The sequence below is a fragment of the Mixophyes fleayi genome, chromosome 3 (genome assembly GCF_038048845.1).
Source record: "Mixophyes fleayi isolate aMixFle1 chromosome 3, aMixFle1.hap1, whole genome shotgun sequence".
NCBI classification, from domain to species: domain Eukaryota; kingdom Metazoa; phylum Chordata; class Amphibia; order Anura; family Limnodynastidae; genus Mixophyes; species Mixophyes fleayi.
In genome coordinates, this window is record NC_134404.1 from 156,163,942 (window position 1) to 156,184,573 (window position 20,632).

Genomic DNA, 20,632 nt, shown 5'->3' on the forward strand with positions numbered 1-20,632 from the left:
TATTTGATACTCAGAAACCTATATAATCAATTACCTCCCCTTTTGCGCCTCATTCTAAACTCTGTGCAATAATTTAATTAGTTGCAAGATGTCTTTCTAGTCTTGTGCACTGTGTTTATTCATGTATCGTCAATTACAGTAATGAAAACTTTGCTCTTTTTTGCTTGCACTTCATAGAAGATTATTACTCAGTGTTCTCCCCAGCACCTGTTTCCCAGGTGCTCCACTCAGCTGTTTTTACTTGCCACCCGGTTCTTGGACCCTAGATAAAAACATTGTTTCTTCTATTAAAACAGGCACTATGAAAAGCAATTCAGCCAGCAGTGTGTTAGCCCACTGACCACCAGTCGGACCAGTCCTGGCAGGTATGGGCAATAACCTCCAAATTTTTTCAATATTATTGCAAACTATTACCACTGCCCCCACCCAGCTACTTCTTAATGCCACCAGGCTAGCAAAATATTCTAGGTAGAACTCTGTTACTACAATAATATAATATCAAAGATTATTACGTAGAACATTGCAGTAACATAGCTGCTGGGTCACCTATAATAGGACATATAGAAGTTTTTCTTGAACCCAATGGGAATGGAGTTCTTGGAGAGAATAAATCTATTCATGGTCCAGCCATCTGGGTCAAGTGTCACCCTAATTTCCTTTTCCTATTTAATCTCTGGCTGCTCTTTATTTTGAACAAAGCAAAATGATGGATTTAGAGATATTGGTAAAAATGGCAATTGGAAAGGTAAAAGCATGTCTTTCATTCAGAAAAGTAGGCGAAAGTGCCCAAGGAATAGAAGATGTTGATTAGTCTAATGTGTGTGTGTATATGTCTGTATATATGTGTATATGTGTGTATATATATATATATATATGTGTGTATATATATATATATGTGTATATACATACATATATATATGTGTATATATATATGTGTGTATATATATATATATATATATATGTGTATATATATATATGTGTATATACATACATATATATATGTGTATATATATATGTGTATATATATATATATATATATATATATATATATATATATATGCGTACCAGACTGTCGGAGTGTGTAAGCACGTTCAAAAACCTCATCACCAAATATTCAGGATCAAGAGCTGGTTGAGTGGGTTATACCCAAAAAGAAATACCAAACCAGAGATAGTGTCTTAGATAAAACAAGCAGTGCACACCATTCCCACTTCAGTGTATAACTGCGTACCAGATATAAAATCTCGAAAGCCTATCTGTGTAGAATCCAATTGGCTGTAACAGGTCCACTTTCTTTCAGATCCACATGATAGCCTTGTACCTCTCAGGTATAGGGATTTACATCTAGCAAGGGCTATATATATATATATATATATATATATATATATATATATATATATATATACACATATCAATCATAAGATCGTCTTCTGGGGTAGATGGCTGCACTTCATACACAGATATCACACCAGTCAATTTTTTTAGTTTAACTAGCTGCAGCTAGTTTTATTCACCATTTTCAAAACAAACAAAACAAATAAAAGGCTTAGTCTGTCTGGCACTAACCAAAGGATCTCCCTCTCTCAAGTGAGGGACCTTGTGACACACACACACCCACACACACACACACACACACACACTATACAGGACTTACTTGTCAAAGTTTACAGTATCTCTTAGATGTCCAACCATCTCTCCAGGTCTGAGAGGCTGAATGAGCAGCTTTGCAGTCTTTTACCAACACCACACAAGTGCAGCTGCTGATTATCCAGCACTCAGAAATCGGCCTTATTTATGGTGCCCAACCTTCTCTCTCCATACATAACCCCAGGGACCTTTACCAGTTTTTCTTACAACTAAAGACAATTTCTGGGAAGATTTTCCCAACCACAAACAATCTCCCTGGAGTTTAAAATCACTTCTGCCAATATATATATATATATATATATATATATATATATATATAAATATATAAAACAATAAGAGAGCCTCATAGTGTAATAATGTATAGGAATAGAATGCCTATATTAGGGTATTATGCGTACCAGATGTAAACTTGTCAATAGCCGTTTCTAGCGGTTAGTCTTCTCATCTGTCAGGATGTCCCTTTGGATCTCACCATATATAAAAAAACAATGCAGGGAAACCAGTAATGGTGTAGTATTAAATACCTTCCCTGGTACACCTCGTGACGTGGAGATAGATATTAAAGGAGATAGCAATCACCGATCATTCCGCAATCACCGATCAGTAAGATGGAGGTGAAACAGCATCACAAAAAAGGGGGTTGGAGAAAGGAAAAGCCAAAAACTAAGTGTCTCCTATTTCACCCAATAAAGATTATGCGTAACAGAGTAAAAATATAAATTGGCTTATCTGTAGTTCGTCCTCTGGATGGAAGATGTATAACTCTCTATACCTTGAATATTGTCCTCCCTAAGTAGTGAACTGTAGGATATTATTCTGGACATGGATTTTATATATCCATGGCAACTGTCAAAAATTATGAGCACTCCCGTTTCTGAAAATTGTACACACAATCATCTTGTGCATTCAGCTTATTCCTGATTTGGCAAAATAAGTGTTCCCAAGAAAATATCCGTCCTGCTGCTGCCGCGGTCTCGCTGAGAGTCGAACTCACTGACAGCTGCTCATATGTGTATATATATACTTGAAATTTTTAGTTTCCACTGTGTGTGTATATATATATATATATATATACACACACAGTGGAAACTAAAAATTTCAAGTTTTGAGGGAGATTTTTAGACACATTTATAAACAAATCTTAATTTAAATCTGTTTATTACAGTTTTATGGTAGTCTGTAGCATTTTAATAGTTGTAAATTTATTTTTATTAGAAAATGGGGAAAATGTTGTATTATGAAATGTCTAAAAATGTAGGGTGCTTGGCTGCACTTAATGGGCGTTCTGTTGTGCATGGATGTGGATTTGCTTCTTAGTTGCACAACAATTTATATCTTTCATATACACATGTGTGAGGGTTTAGGTTTACAAGGCAGAATGGTGGTGATAATATAAGAAAACACTTTGTGTAATCTTAACTTTAAAACAGAATAAAATCAGTTTTTGTGCTGAGAAAGAGAAACATCTGTGGCCTTGCTAGTATCAGTGTGAAAATGGAATTTGGTTGTCCCCCCACAACATCGCAAGCTGGGAACTGAAGAAAATAAAGAAACTGATATGTGAGTGACTGTTCATGTGAGAAAGAAAACTACTGATATCCAAATAAGGAATGGGGGCGTTATTGAAATATGTTATGCTGTAGCTAGCAGCAACGTATGTTATATCCTTAAAAGGCTTGGAAGGATTTATTAATGTAGTGACGCAATAAGTTCTATAAAAAGGTGATTTAAAATAAATGACCTCAGCTCAGAATCTTAAAAGGATATACGCGTGTGTCTTGATTACTGGACTCCCAGTTAACTGGTTTATAATAAATCACAGACAAGCTGAAGGACATTTATACTTAGAAGATGAAGTACCTTAACACATGCACGGCCATCTTTGTATCCTAAGCTGATTGTTGATGTAGATAAAGGCATATATGACCTGGTAACTTTAAGAGAAATCTGCTTATTTGCATTATTGGTCTACTTTGATTCTCTTTTTGCCTATTGCCCCGGAATGTCAGGTAGACTCACACAATATTGGGAGACCTCTTGAGCTACCGGTAAGGCAGGCTAGTCTCCTGGGTACCTGGTGCCTCTGGAAATGCCCCTGGGCATCCCTAAATACAGTTGAGCTAGACATGTCCCTTTGGTGGAGCAGGATACACATGCTTACACTGCACATTGCCTGGATTTCCCTTACATAAGCTCCTCAGTGGTCCGCTAAAAAAGTGCCATACATTGCGGCACTGTACTATACAGCAGCCGCGGCGCTGTCAATGAAGCATTGTATTGTATACAGCACCGCCGCGGATGCTTCTTTGACAGTGCTGCGGCTGCTGTATAGTACAGTGCTGCCTAAACGGAACTGCTGCGCATGTGCGGCTGCTCTCGCTTTTTTTTTTCTTTTTTCGGTGGAGGGGAAACCCCCCCTTAAAAATCCTCCAGTAGGCAAGTATGGTTTAGCAGCTTTGCAGTTATTTAGCATACAGTATTAACTTTTTCCATTTATCCATTTGTTTCATCATCCCAGTGTCACGAGTATAATTTTTATTATTAGTAAACCTTAAACATCATAAATATCTGAAATTAGTTTGGACATTATGTAGTTATACGTATATCAGTGGGTGTCATCCACCTTTCTATCCAGCAGTTACTACTTCTACAGACCGTCTTTCTCTCTGTAGAATACATTCCTTACCCAGGACCGCTAAGGCGGGAAAAAGTGTACCAATGGCTGCAGGCCCCGCCCCTCTGGTGGTGATATAGGAACCCGGGGAAGGCGGAGAGTCACGTGTTATGTGACGTCACGGCAGCATTGCTGTGGGTCGTGTTAGCGGAACATGTCGGATTGGGAGGAAGATAATGAAGGCGGCGGCGGCGGCGGCGGCTCAGTTGGTAGGGCGAGAGCGTCCGTGAGTGCGCCGTGGAGACCACCGTCGCGGCAGCGTTATGACGGAGACGGCGGTGATTCCGCCCCGTATAGGGAGAGGGGGACGGAATCACGTGGATGGCAGCGAGAGGAGCCCCAGCACCGCGGGCGGGGGAGACCTTCTGATAGGAGAGAAGGGAACGAAGCCCAGTGGACGAGGGAATTCAGAAGGACGGAGAGTGGCCGGGACTCCACCTCTCCCCCGATGTGTTTCCACCTGGACAGCTCGGTGATCGGGAAGGTGATAGGTGAGCAGTCATCTCTTGCTGCAAGCCATACTTGCCGACCATCAGTACATTTATTGAGTACTATTTAAAATACACGTACGTCTGGAAGCAAAACAGATTGATATCTCTTTGACAAATTATTAATAGCATTCTCCAATAATTTTAAAATAAATCGCATTGAGTTTTATGCAGAGTCCACTGGTTACAAGTAGCCTCCTTGCAATACCCTAACAGATGTAACTGTCCCACATTGCACTCCTTTTTCCATATCTCAAATTAGGTTGGTCATATATAGAAAGTTCAATATTTTTTGTAAATCCATAGATTATTTTCACCTTAGTAAGTGGTATTCTTCAGATGAAGTTCCCAGTTGTATATAGAATATAAAAAGCAAAAAGAAACACATATAGAGGTAAATTCAATTCCCACTGTTCTTTAGAAATTACCGGTACTAGCGGTAATAATGTACATCAATTACTGTAGTAATTGAATCTCCCCAATAGTATAAACTGTCTTTGATCATGTAGTATATCATACATCCTAGAAGTGGTGTAAACACTTCATATCAAAGAATCTTTATAAATACTTAACAAATACATATCAATTTAATCATAAGTACGCTAGATGGAGGTAACCAATCACCTTCAAAAGGAAGTGTGTTATAAACTGAATCAAGTTTCTATCACCACTTGTGAGGGAGCTGTTTCTTCCGGGGATATAATTCCCCTTTGTAAATGCGCTTACTTCAAATCAAGTGGTTATCTTGCATATCAGTATTGTAGATTCTCCATATCCATATAACGTGTTTGACGGAATTCTGTCACTCTTGCATGCTGGTTGTGTATAGACAAAAAAGGTAGCATATAGTGCCTCGAAAAAGGCCCAGGAGGGTTAAAATGTGTCTGCTTCAATCTCCTGTACAACATCAGACTGGCCAGTCTTGCTGGTGTTTGCTCCACAGCCATATTGGGTATCCAGTTTAAATTACTTGCTGTTGACTTTATCTACAGACTCTGATATTGCACTATATGCTTCCTTTTTTTGTTCTATATACACATCCTGCATGCAAGAGTGACCGAATTCCCTCTCGTATGTTGTATGAGGTTATATCCTTTCTCTGTTACATATACAATTAATAATTTATTACCGTTGCAGAACAAGATTGAATTAGTTGAACACGTATTACAATTTTAGAGGCTTGCTCTATGTATGTAAAAGTAACTATTTGAAAATGATGGTAAAATATTGTTTTGGATGATTTGTTGTTTTTTCCTCAAGCTAGAGCTATAAAATACACAAGGGGGACACTCCATTTTCAAAGTCTGCATTGAGAAGGCCGCGTTATATAGTATTGTTTTAAATACATTATTTAGCTGTTAGGTCTTTAATTAGTCCTTCAATATTCTCTCTTCTGGCCCTTCATGAGACATTTTTTACAAATGGTGAAGCAATTAATTTTGCTTTTTGACTGTATTGAATAACAAAATATACATGTTGCAGGACGCGGAGGGGCTAAAATAAAAGAACTAGAAGAGGCATCTGGCTCAAGGATTAAGGTAAACAAATATTCTAGACAAGTTAACCGGTGCATGATACTCATGCATTCTAGTCAAATCAAGCTACTTAAGGTGTTAAAAAGGTTCTTGTCATGCATTTGGGCCATAGCCCAGGCCTCCTCAGGGGAAGAGCGTTACATCCCGACGTAAGCGCCCTTTTTTAACGTGGTTTTTCCACATGTCACCTCATCATTCTTCTCCATCACCTCATCCTTCATTTTCATCGCCACATCTATCCAGATGTCTATCCAGACACAGGGATCTCTCTCAGCGGTCCTGAGTATCACATTCCTCTCACTCTGTCACCCCCGGCAACCACCAACCACTCCCCACTGTCACCCCCAGCAACCACAAACCACTCCCAACTGTCACTTCTCCTTCAAGAAATATATATATATATTTTTTTTAATCTTTATAAACACTTTTAACAAGTTTAATTAACAAATTAAAAACATCTTAATATACCAAATTTCAGCCCTTTCTGAATTTTTTTCCCCACACACTAAGAATTTAGTAGGTCAGTGTATAACTCCGCCCAGCAGGTGGCGCTGCAGCTTGGTTTTATTTTTTCCAGACAGACAAACTAACACACGCCACTAGACATTTATATTATAGATTATATTGTGTAGAGCAAGTGTTGCACATAAAAGTTTGTGGGAGGTTAAGCCCTCATTGCCACAATAGATTTAAAATGTTTTACGGTGTGTGTAGGTAATGGACCATTAATGTAAGCACATGTATGAAGTAACTTAATAGGATGCTTGGCCACCACATGCATCCAGTATGGACTTTGTGTATAACGAAACCACTCAACACCTGGTTGATTGTGGTGGGAAAATGCTGTCTTGGGGGTCGTTCCTCAATATATCCCACAAATACTTGATTGGGTTCCTATCTGGTTACTGAGAAAGCCCTGATTTATGGACAACATCAGTGTAATGCTTAATAAACAATTCATTGGCCAAACATGTATTGTGGATGTGGGGGCATTTGTTATCCTGGAAAAGGTCCTGCCTGTGGGGTACCATTACATAGCTATTGGCATTGATGTTGCCTTCTCAGGGATTGACTGCACCCAAACTATACCTGGAAAATGAGCCCCAGAACCCTTCAATGATGGAAATGAGCATTCCGTGATGTAGAGTTATTTAGATTGGGGCAACACTTTCACTCATCTGTTTATCGCACATATTGGAAGACGATTCATCTGACCAATCACCTTTTCCCATTGCCTAGTAGTCCATTTCCCAATTAGTGTCCTTCGCCCAGTGTGCTGAGTGGTTTTATGTACAGCCATGGCCAAAAGTTTTGAGAATGACACAAGTATTAGTTTTCACAAAGTTTGCCGCTTCAGTGTTTTTATGCTTTTTTTGTCAGCATGTTGTTATGGTTATTAAAGTAAAATTACAATCATTTCATAAGTGTCAAAGGCTTTTATTGACAATTACATTAAATTTATGCAGAGTCAATATTTGCAGTGTTGGCCCTTCTTTTTGAAGACCTCTTAAATTTGCCCTGGCATGCTGCCAATCAACTTCACCTATTGACTGATGTATGCCCATTCTTGCCTAATCAATCCTTTAAGAATTTGTGGGTTTTTATTTGTCCACCCTCCTCTTGAGGATTGACCACAAGTTCTCAATGGGATTAAGGTCTGGGGAGTTTCCTGGCCATGGACCCAAAATTTAGATGTTTTGTTTCCCGATCCACTTGGTTATTACTTTTGCCTTATGGCAAGGTGCTTCATCATGCTGGAAAAGGCATTGTTCGTCACCAAACTTCTTGGATGGTTGGGAGAAGTTACTCTTGGAGGATGTTTTGGTACCATTCTTTATTCATGGCTGTGTTCTTAGGCAAAATTGTCAGTGACCAACCCCACATGTAAATGGTCTTAGGATGCTTTACTTTTGGCATGACACAGGACTGATGGTAGCGATCACCTTTCTTTCTCTGGATAAGCGTTTTTTCAGATGCCCATAACAATCAAAGGGCATTCGTCAGAGAAAATGACTTTACCCCCAGTCCTCAGCAGTTAAATCCCTGTACCTTTTGCAGAATATCAGTCTGTCCCTGATATATTTCCTGGAGAGAAGTGGCTTCTTTGCTGGCTTTCTTGATACCAGGCCATTCTCCAAAAGTCTTTGCTTCACTGTGCATGCAGATGCACTCACACCTGTCTGCTGCCATTCCTGAGCAAGCTCTGTACTGGTGGTGTCCTGATCCCGCAGCTGAATCAACTTTAGGAGACTGTCCTGGCACTTGCTTGGACGTTCTTGGGCGCCCTGAAGCCACCTTCACAACTATTGAACCTCTCTTCATGAAGTACTTGATGATCCGATAAATGGTTGATTTAGGTGCAATCTTACTAACAGCAATATCTTTGCCTGTGAACTCTTTTTGTGTAAAGCAATGATGACTGCGCGTGTTTCTTTGCAGGTAACCATGATTAACAGAGGATGAACAATGATTTCAATCACCACCCTCCTTTTAAAGCTTCCAGTCTGTTATTCTAACTCAATCAGCTTGACAGTGATCTCCAGCCTTGTCCTCGTCAATACTCACCTATGTTAATGAATCACTGACTTGATGTCAGCTGGCCCTTTTTGTGGCAGTGCTGAAATGCAGTGGGAATGTTGTTCTTGGGATAAAGTTCATTGTCATGGCAAAGAGGGACTTTGAAATGAATTGCATTTCATCTGATCACTTCATGACATTCTGGAGTATATGCAAATTGTCATCATAAAAACTGAGGCAGCAGACTTTGTGAAAAATATGTCATTCGCAAAACTTTTGCCCATGACTGTACTGCAACCTGACTTTATCCTGCACTGTGGAGTTCTCATCAGACTGTTCTTGATTAAACTGGTTGGCTCATACCATTTGTTTGCCACTTTTGCTTTTCACCTCAAATGAATGCACGTGTTGGAACACAACCTTATTTATCACATTGAATGTAGCTGGACCACCACTTGCGCTGTTTCCATATTTTTTTTTTGTCCCTTAGCTGTACATGTAAGGAAAAATGTTTTAACCAACTCTGTTATAGAATGATGTCTTAAATATAATTTTAAGGACAGTTGAAGTATATTTTAATCGGTGAACATTTTTAAATAAAAACAAGCAAAATCATTGTATTCAGGCAAGTGTAAGTACTGTATTTTCACTGATTAGCAGGAAGTTGCACTAAAGAGCATTTTGTGAATTGTTGCAGCAAAAATTATAATAAATACTGTGCATTTATAGTGCCCCTTGCAATGTCAAAATGCATCCCAAAACTTAAAATAACCTTTTTTTTTTTTTAACGTCCCCAAACACAAGTATAAACCACACTAGCCTCTCGCCTTTTACCTCAGCACTTTAATGTGAAACTACTATTGAATAGGTAAGGTGACATGGCACCTTGTGTATTCTGCTTTGCCTCCAAATTAGATATATCCTTAAAATCAAACGTCATTACCTGTGCATACGAAATGGCATTCAATTTTCTGCTGACATAGTTATTAAGTAGATGCAGCAGTTTCACAGGAACAGATGGAATTGTGCTCTAGATATCTAAGACATCAGATTTGGGGCAGTTTCTTTGTCTATTTCTGGGACAAATAGCTTATTTAAAAACAAAAAAAGTGTTTGTAAAATGTGCTGCTCCTTCTATTTAGATTATAAAAGAAGAGCATGATTCACAGATAAATATCTTTGGAAACAGTGAGCAACAAAGTAAAGCCAAAGCATTAATCGATGGTATTGTAGAAAGATGTGATAGACCAGAAAGAGGTGAGTAAATTTTTATATTCAGATAAACCCATTTCAAGTGGTTTTCGTTTGCAACATGAGTGTTTGCTATATACTATATGTAAGATATACATCTCTATATCTCGATCAATATACATCCATATGACAACCCACTGGGAGCAGAAGCTGATTGTTGTTTTCATCCAGAAAGGGATCTTTAGCAAAGCACACTGACACAATGTTAGACACAATGCTACTTGCCTGCTTAAGTAGAGTCACAGGGCGCCTGTCTAAACCAAATGCAGTTTGGAAACACATTGCTATGGGAACCAATGTGGCCAAAGTGGGCCATGACTCGGCCTAAAGCACAGTGTAACCTTGGATACAAACACAAAACAAATGGGATCACACACGTGCATAAACACTGCCTGTAATCACACTGGGTTCATAATTGCATAGGGGTTAATCACACTTCTGTTTATTATTTTCTGGGCATTTTATGTTTTGCCTTATTTGCTTAGTATGAATGTATTGTTGGGCTGTCAAGTCACCTTTATTATTACTATGGCCTTACTTAGTAGGTTAATGTAGGTTAATTATTCAAATTCTGCATACTGATACTCATGGTAACATGTTCTGTCTCTTGTATTCTGACACCTTTCTGTGTATCAATTTTATGTGGTATACATCTGCATGCTGTGTACTGATTGAGCATGACTGATACTGTGGCTCATATGGCTTGATTTTGTACTGAACTGTCGAGAAATTGCGGCAAGAGCATGGTATTGTTTGCTTAACCTCACAAACCTTAAGTGATTAAGCCAGTGTGATTATGGCAGTTATGCTGCACGTATGTACACATTCCTTTTTGAATTTGTTGCTTTTGTCCAATTTGTTTTGGTTCCAGAATGCGTTGGTTTTACGTGACATATTGAATTTCTTTCTGGTGCTCTGTGAGTGTACTTAAGCAGGTAAGGAACATTGTATCAGTGTGCCTTGACAAAGATCCTTATCTGGATTGAAACGGCCAGTCTGCTTCTGTTCCCACTGGGTTGTTGTCAAATGGATGTATCTTGAAATAAATGTTATTTGTTTAAAGAATCTAATGGAATTTGTATTGCAATGAAGGCAGTAGGGGAAGTGGATAGATATCTAGGCATCTTGCCATCCATAAATATGGCATTATCCTTTAAGTATTAATCTATTGAACTCTATTTTGGGTGAAATTTTTCTTCATCAGTATTTATTCATTCTGAATAAAATTCCTCATCAGAATAATGCCTGTGTCAGAGACCGAAGTTTAGTTAACCTATTTTGAGACACGTCAGATGGAAATAAGGAATAATATCTTGCTGTGTTCTTCGCTTTGCCAATTTAAATCTTAAATTATCTATTCTATATATATATCTGTATTCATGTAACTGTTAATATACTCTTTCCTACGTAAACATATATTTGCTTATCTTTTCAGTATTTCTGCTTAGTGAACATATTTAGATCTCTTATGCAATATAAGGCAGCAGTCAGTTGTTTTTCTTGAAATTGATACAAGCTCTGGCAATTGCAAGAATTTTGTATTTCTTTACTATATGCACAGGTTTTGGACAAAAGTCTAGTTACTGCTCCAGTTCTGCTGAGATAAGTGGTCAAGAAAGATCAACAATAAACTGGGCTTCACTTCGGGAAAATAAAACTAAATATGAAGCAATGAAATGGGCAGGTCTGTATATTTGTCATTTTGTACACAATCTTGCCTGATCAGACACCTTTGGTATGTAGCTTTACTCCATTCCGCTCTTTACATCATGCTGCCACTATCACTTTTCAGCCCTGTCATCAATACCATAATTATAGAAGTGAACAGATCTTTCAATATCAGGACACTCCTCTCTCACTGCTATAAACATTCTGCAAAACACTTTCAAAAGCAAAGATTTGTCTGAATAGAAAACAAATAAACCTATATTGATCATAGGTTGAATGGAAAAATGAGGCAGGCAGTCTTTACAAAGTATTTTAGTTTAGCTTCAGTTTTTGTTGTACAGTTTAACACAGTAGCATCTGTTTGACTGTTGTATCGTTACTTTGAATTTTACATTTAGCAGAGTTTTACAATCATAATCACCATTTATTTATAGAGCACCATCAATTCTGCAGCGCTGTACGGAGAATGGCGCTTAGTCTAAATTCTCTAACGCATATACACAGGCTAGGATTAATTTTGTCAGCAGTCCGTTAACGTACTAGTATGTTTATGCAGTGTGGGAGGAAACCAGAGCACCCGGAGGAAATTGCAAAGTTAGTATGTTCACTGAAATACTGCTTTAATTTTAAATCTGTTTTGATTTTGCTGGTAAAGTTGCTTTATAACTGCAGTACCACCAAGGGCGTCCAAAGGTTGTGTTTGTCCATACCAACCTACTCTGTGAACTCAGTTTACAGGCAGACTTGTGCACCAATTTAGAGTTCAGGAGGCTATAGCACTTTTAAGAAATTGTTAAATCAATCACACTAACAATTGTAGCATAAAACACAGGAAACGCTATACGGTACAATACAGGTCTATATGTAGCCAAACCCTGGTAGATCGGCTTCAAGCACAATCCAGTGTTGGTGTGGCTCCTATCCCTTCGCTGCTGTATTGGCAGTGGTCCTGCATCAATGTCTCCTAGCACATCCATTATACCTGTAGAGAACATGATGAAGAAAGGTCATTGCTGGTCCTCGCAGTCCTTCACTAGGTTCCTCTTCTGGCTCCCTGATTAAAGGCTCTTATCTCCCGATGTCTGTTTTCAGATGTTGCGCACTTCCCATCTGACCCTTGCCAACTGCGGCTCTATGATATTTGCAGGTAAAATGTTCCCAAAATGGATTTTAACGAAAGAGTCTAAATGGAATTACTGATGGCATACTCCCTGGATTAACAGGTTTGTTGCTTCTTTGAGATTCGTGAGCTCTGGGCTGACCATCAGTGAAGTTTTCCTGGAGCTTTGGATACCTAAACCTCCTACGAATATCTGCAAAATATCTGCTAATATCTGCAAAAGCCAATACTTAGCGCATCTCTGCAACAGGCTGCACTCTCGACAGTCTTTGCAGTATCATTCTCCCCAGGGTAGATTTAGCTCTTTCTGAGACATTGTACATGATACATACAGCTTACATCACATGTTATACATATACGAGAAGGAAAACTTGATTGGGCTATCTGGAAGAGCGTGCCCCAATGGGCTTTATTTGGATATATCCGTTATCCAACTCTCAACTAGGGAAAAAAATGGGTAAGCAGTACCCTGATCACAGTTCATTTCATGTTGGAAAGAGGTAGAGGTTGCTCTTCAATTTGTGCAATGCCACTTCCTTAGTAATTGGGGTAGGCTTTAAAAACCAGATGATTATTGTGTTTTTCCCAGATTCAATATTGGGGCTTCTACTACTTTTAGGAGGAGGATGTGATTCAGGGAGACTAAAAAGCAGATCCCCAATACATATACAAAGTATCAAATGGGTACATTTAGGTACTCTGTTTTTATTTTTAATCAAAAACAAGACAAAAACCCACTTGATTGCATTCCTTTTTTTTTTTTTTTTTAAAGCTAGACATAAAACCCAAAAAATGGTTCCACGCTATATAACCATGGCAGAATAGGTATGGAAGATTACTTTATGCTCTTTTGAACTTGCCTTTGTTACGAATATATTAGGGTTGACTTGCCTTGACTAAAAGTAGAATATTTTCAAAATATTCACAAACTTGCAGCCTCCGGCTAGAACTGCGCCTATGTTTTTGACCATAAAGATATGATTGAATCAACAATGTACAGGTTTTTGCTGAGAGCAGACTGGATATACTTTCCGAGGTTTCTGAAAAAGTGACCTTTCGTGACCTCTCGAACATTTTCTCCTAAAGACTAAAGAATTTGTGTTGACAAAGGGGCTGGAACGAATTTACATAATCTTAAAATATAATTTATCAGGTCTGCTGAGAAGAGGGTATACATTCAACAAGTGATCATTTCCTAAAACCTTTTCTAAACTTCTAGCTGTATGAGTAGTTTTATAAATCATAGCTCTGCCTTTTACATATCTAATGATATAATAGCATTCATATTTTACTAACCATGCTGGAAAGAAAAGTATGTGTGCATATACTGTATGTGTGTGAAAATGCAATGTAAAACAAAGTGAAGTCTTTCGCTCCACTATTAAAACTGATAACAGGGAAAAAAAAGTATTCTGCTCAGCAGCACTATTTTATGTTACACAAGTGTCCAAAAGATCAATTCAATGAAAGTCTAGAATCCTTTAAGGTCCATAACTTTCCCTGAAAATTACCCAATCTTTCTTCTGGTCAAAGACCTGTAAAAACAAAAGGAGACAAGGGGTGCACTTCACAGTGCAATAATGTTACTTTGTTTTTAAAAACGCTGCTTGTGCATTTATAGATTGATACCAGATACAAACAGTGACAAAGCATGTAGAAAATAGTGAGGAGCCCAACATCTTACCACAACTGGGATAGAACATCAATAGATGGACATTTCATCTGTTACACAAGTGTGGCTCATTTTTAAGTTCATATCAGACCAGGCCATCCAATGTGTTTCGTCATGTACAGTAGGACTTTGTCAGTGGGATGTCCTGGGTTGCGCATTCAAGGAATGTTTAAAGCCTTACGTTTCACATCGTAAAAATATTAAGTCGTAACAATTCATATGTTTTCATAAGTCTTTCTAAAACAAAGCTAATATTCCCAGCAGCCCACAGAAGTTATATCTACCAGACACATTTCTATTGACCACATTACAATAAATCATTGCTGCCAAGGTGTGCTCTTTGACTCAGAACTATCCTGTTACATACATCTAAAAAACATTTCCGGAATATGCATATATCTTACACAAGGCACTGCAAAAACATTAATTCATGCACTCCTCTCCTGTAATGACTATTGCAATACCATCCTTACTGGTCTTCCCCCAAATCACTCACCCCTACAATCTATTTTACATGAAGCTGCTAGACTGATTTTTCCTTCAAATCCTTCCACTGCTGAGCCGGTCTCAGTCTCTACATTAGTTGCCTATCTATTACTGTATCCAATATAAAACTGCTTCAACTAACATACAAGGCCATCAACAAAACTGCACCAACATACATCTCTTCACTTCACTCCTAATATCTCCCTACTCGACACCTCCGTTCTCAAGATATGTGTCTTTCATCCTAACTACCTGCTCCTGGTTACTGGACTTTTTTTTTTTTTTTTTTTTACTTTCCTCTAGTCTTTAAACCTTCAAGCATTCTCTGAAAACCCACCTCTTCAGGCAAGCTTATAAAATTCCTCAACCACCCTCTTAACCTCCCTAGAGAACCCTATTACCACCCTTTACACCGTTGAACACAAGACTACTCTGACCCCCTGAGCAACATTGCTGGATCATATAGCCAAAGGTGTCATAGTCTAGGAAAGGGGGTATTGTAGGCTATAGTGATGAGGTGCATTTTGTTAGTGCTTGAAAGATTGGATGTTAGGGGAGATTCTGGTCAGGCAGTTTAAGGCGTTATAGAAGTGGGGAGTGGTGTGGGAGAAGTCTTGGGTCCAGGAGTGAGAAGCATAGATTAGAGGTGGATCCAAAAGGTCAAGCTGGGGTGTATCATGACTATGTCAGAGATGTATAATGGAAGGCATAGGTAAGGTTGAGCTGCTTGAATTGAATTATGTATACCACAGAAATAAAATTTGTCTAAATAGCACTAGAAGTTTAAGTTTTAAACTTCAGCCACAATAATCAAATAAAATCAATAAATATTTAACATTCATTCAGAACAACAATATATGTGAGATAATAAAATAACCATCTCAGCACATGTACTCAGGACGACATGAATTTTCAAAGTGTTTATACACCTCCCTCTGCTGTTGAAATATACAGTAAATTATCCAGATAAGGACTGTCCACAGATGGGAAATTTATCGGCACTGCACAGGAAGCAGGTAACTCCAGAGAAACCCCAGTAAAATCCAGTATTCATAATGTAAAAAATAAAATTGCTCGCCAACCAGCAACTTTAGTAACTTTTATGAAGGTAATTCGAATAACCACAGAATGCTTAGTTAGAGCTGTATTTGCAGCTATATCCAGGTCAATTTTACTTATAAGTAAGCACTCTGGTTGTTTAAATTACTTCATTAAGTAACTAAAAAAGCCGGCTGGCAAGTAATTTATTCTTTACTGCAACACTCTGGAGATGAGCTCCTAGACTTATTTTAAAGTTATATTTAGATTTGTTTATTATCAGAACCTTGAAAACCAGACCATAGGAAGGGGTAGTAAAAACAAATGGTTTGTGCTGCTTGTAGTAGGGTGCTGCCTATAGAAACAAAGGAGTTCATCTGTGAGAGACGGAAAAAGTAGATTCTGTGAGTAATAGACTTGCATCGACAGGCCGTTTTGCTACCCATAAAAAGGAAAGAAGCAGTTAAAGGCCCAATCAAGTCAATACATGTGTCAGTGAGGGAATACCTGGTGGTTCTCCTTTGATAGTACTGTCATGTTCGCCACAAGTTTCTTGGTTAATCTTCCCTAGTAATTCTTTGCACTAGAATACTAGTAAATACGTACCCCACTTTTGCATTTTTTTCATATGAAACTGAACCCATTTTAATGCCTCGATTGCTGAGGAAAACATTCCTAGAACTGCCAGGCATTCCATTTGAGTCTACCACTGTTTGCACACTTTGATTTACTGCAGTTTAATTCAATGACTAACAGACTTCCTGATATTGATATCCATCTTACCCGTACAACTGTTTATTCCTCTGCAATTCCTCAGGGCCTTATATCATCTCTGTCTGTACTACTGTGTATGATTCTGCAATTACTTAGAGCTCATTCTTTTTCATCAAACCTGTGGGACACTCTACCATGGTTACACTGTTACCATGGGTTGTCTGAGGGGACACAGGAGTTGGCACTTAAATAGTTAAACTGTTAATGTAACTTGACAGAAGCTCCTCCCCTCTCCAACCCTTTGTAGCTTCTCTGTGTTATTTAAGTGCTCATAGGGATTGGACTTAATTTTAGCTACTCTGCAGCTATTTCTGTAGGTTAGGTTTTATTTTCATTTTGATTTAGTAATAATTTGTAATGTGCTATGTTTTAAATTTGAAACTTCAGCCACAATAATCAGTGTTGACAGGCATAGTCTGCTGAGGGAAACTAAATCCCCACAGTCGGGCTTAGTCGATGTACAGATGAGTGGCAGTGGCTCTTACAGAAAGTACATTTTTGCTGTGCCTGTTTAGTTACGGTGACGATCACTGCTGTAAACTATTAAACGGTCTATCCAGCGCTGCAGTTGGTGGCCTAGAGTGCTGCGATGTCAAGAGCACCCATATTTTGTGCTCATACCGAGTCCCCCTCTGAAAATAGGAGGAGGGCACTGGGAAAAAACAGTGCCATGGAAGGCTAAAACAGGGACGAAGGAGACGAGGAGCTATTTTGCTTGCTTAAAAAATAGTAAGTCATTATAGACGGCATGCCTGGAAGCCAGAGGACGAAGACATCCCTACTCATCATTGTCCCTGGTATATTCCTAAGGTGGGAAACAGCTACTGTGTCAGCAGTACACTCCTGGGAGGATTATTAAGGAGTGCATTCTGCTATTCTTGCTGACAGGATTCTGTCCTGACTGTACTTCAACTATCCTAGAGTGATAAGTACATTGTTGAATTCTAGTATTACTGTCTACTGGTCTAAACTGTGCTTATGACTGTTTATATTCATATATCAAACTGTATTACACATAGTTTTGATAACTTGACAGATATGAGTACTATTACACAGATACAGTGGTAAAAAACTGAGGGCGAGCATGATCAGCAGTATATACTGTCAGAGCAGCCTGTCTGTCAGACACAGTATAGTGGTGATCAGTAGCAGCAGATAGAGAGCAGCCTGACAGTCAATCTGTTGCTACTGATCAGCAGTATACTGTTTATCTGCAGGTACTCTGCACTAGACATGGTTCTGGAAGGATGAGTTCCTTACATCAGTTTTGTCTTACACAGATCTAGAATATTTCCATAATTTTACTAATTCCCTCACACTGTTGATTCTTTCTATAGTGGGGATTATTCTGTTATGTATATTAAGACAAAATTGTGTTTAGGAGTACAACTCTGGGTTTATCCCTGTAGTTAGGAGAGATGTATGTGTATTTATATAAACACATAACTCAGATGGCTGGGGGGGTCCGCACAAGGGCCCCCCTCAGATGGGGGGGGGAAACCAGCATAGGCGCATTGGGACGGTCTGTAGCTGTGCTATTTCACTTGCTCGCCTGTCCTGCAGAGATGCCTACAGTGGATGCGATTGTCACTCTGGCTCAAATCAGTGTAACCTTCCAAGACTGTTTCCCTTACAACATCTTCAAAGGTAGGGAAAGGATCTTCTGTCCTCCATGCTCCTCTTGGTTCCCAAGGTTAAATCCAGGCGGAAGCTTCTTGGGGCTAAATTAACTAAACTGCGGGTTTGAAAAGTGGAGATGTTGCCTACAGCAACCAATCAGATTCTAGCTGTCTTTTTGTAGAGTGCACTAAATAAATGATAACTAGAATCTGGTTGCTATAGGTAACATCTCCACTTTTTCAAACCCGCAGTTTAGTAAATCTAGCCCATGGTACAGGACCTTGAAAAATTAAAATACATTTCTTGAGTCCACTCAGACTTCCCGTAAAAGGCATAAGTCTGCTCATCCTCTTAGTGGTCTCTGAATCAGATGCCCAGTGGGAAAGAGGCAGAAGAGGTGTGTGTAGTCTGCTTTCCTTCTTCTGAAGAGCTGACCAATCTCAATGAGCCAGAAAGAAAATTCCTTGTACCTCATAAGTTTCCTAGCATCTTTCCACTGTAGCTGAATAAGATGATCCAATAGCAACAGGTACCTAAGGTGGATACACCTGTAGCGTGCTAGGCATGTCATACAACTCTTCCTGTACCTGGCTCGGCTACACTTAAAAATAGCACTAACGGTTAAATGGGTAGTTCTTTGAAGACCATGCTTTCTTCCACTTCGGTGGCTAAAGAGATAGCAAACTGATCTTCCCAGGTCTCTAACTGTCTACAGGATTCTGATTTGCTTCCTCTAGCATTACATCTGAAAGAAGCCTCAGGTCATCTATAGGAGGCAGCTCCGAATGCAGCCTCAGCATCTTCTTCCATCTCTGCATCAGCAGTTGCAGATCGAAGAATTTTGTGGTTGAGTTCATGGATCGCAGATAACAAATCCAAAAAGTCCTTGGAATCTATTCCTTATGCTGGCTTTGTTCTTTTAGGTGCAGAGCTGGATGACAAGTCGGGCTACAGGAGAGAAAAGTTTCTTCCTCCCCGTTAATGTCCAGAAGCCACGAAGACATTGGTTCCTTTCGTCTTCTATTTCTGGGTGGCTTGTCAAACCGTCGGCAGTCTTACAGAGGTATGCCTATCGCGTCCAGGAGCAGTCACAGAGGGGCAGGCTGTCCTATTCCAACAGGTTTCCAGGGCCTGAAAAGCCTGCAACCTAACGGGTTTCCTCTCCTCGCGTCTGTTGGGGGTGGATGGCTCTTGTTGTTCCTGAACCAATTGGCAGCTTCCACTCGGCATCGGTGGCTTTCGGGAATCATGCAGCATGGCTACATGATAGCCCTCCAAAGTTGGCCACATCACCATTTCTTTTCCACAAGTCTGCGAGCCAAAGTAGAGATTGTTTCAGATAGTTGATAACTCCCGCAGTAAGAAGCAAAGTCATCTCCCAGGTCCTGGAGGAACAAAGGGGCAGAAGTTTCTATTCAAACCTCTTCCTGGTTCACAAGCCAGACGGCGCCTTTTGTTCCATCGCAGATTGCATTGGGAGAATCCCACCTTCAATTCCGTTCGGCCTTAAAAGACACTTATGGAGCCTTGGAAAGACAATAAGTCTTTACAAGGATCATGGCGGTCATGGCAGCATGTTCTGCATCATCCCATATTTGGATAATTTCCTAATAAAGGCGTACTCTGATCAGATAGGCTCCATATTTCGATGAACAAACAAGTGCTGGAACCAGAATTTACAAAAATGGATCATTTGTCCAAATGGTCAGGATCCCACCTTCAGTTGGCCCCTCAGATGCTCTAGTTGTCTCCCAGGATGCGTTCCTCTCTTGGTTGGTGGTGGGTCACTTACGGTGGACAGATCCTTTGTTCTGTAGTCCTGTACAATAATCACCATAGATGCCAGTCTTCAAGATTGGGGAGTAGTAGTGTCACTTCCTATAAATATTTTGAAGCTCCGAGCCATGCTGCTGGCATGGAGAGCTCAGTCATTCCTTCAGCATGGTCCAGTCCGCCTCATGTCGCACAATGATGTACACCACAGCCATGACAATCGACAAGGCAACACCAGGAGTACCAGATCTGGATAAAGGACACCCAGATATTGTTCTGGGTGAAAATGCACGTTCCGATTCCCCGATATTCATCTTGGGCGCAGAAAAATTTGGAGGCCGACTACCTAAGCAGACACACTGTGCTGCT

At 39.4% G+C, this 20,632-nt stretch overlaps 1 protein-coding gene across 1 annotated transcript in view; it reads left to right on the forward strand.

The window, feature by feature from the left end:
* The first annotated feature begins 4,418 nt into the window (after positions 1–4,418).
* Positions 4,419–20,632, forward strand: part of DDX43 (DEAD-box helicase 43) — a 119,212-nt gene continuing 102,998 nt past the window's right edge. Inside the window, exons 1-4 of the mRNA XM_075202619.1 lie at positions 4,419–4,812; positions 6,292–6,347; positions 10,004–10,118; positions 11,674–11,796. Of these exons, the coding sequence (XP_075058720.1) occupies positions 4,476–4,812; positions 6,292–6,347; positions 10,004–10,118; positions 11,674–11,796 (631 nt within the window). The 5' untranslated portion in view covers positions 4,419–4,475. The remainder of the gene's footprint in view (positions 4,813–6,291; positions 6,348–10,003; positions 10,119–11,673; positions 11,797–20,632) is intronic.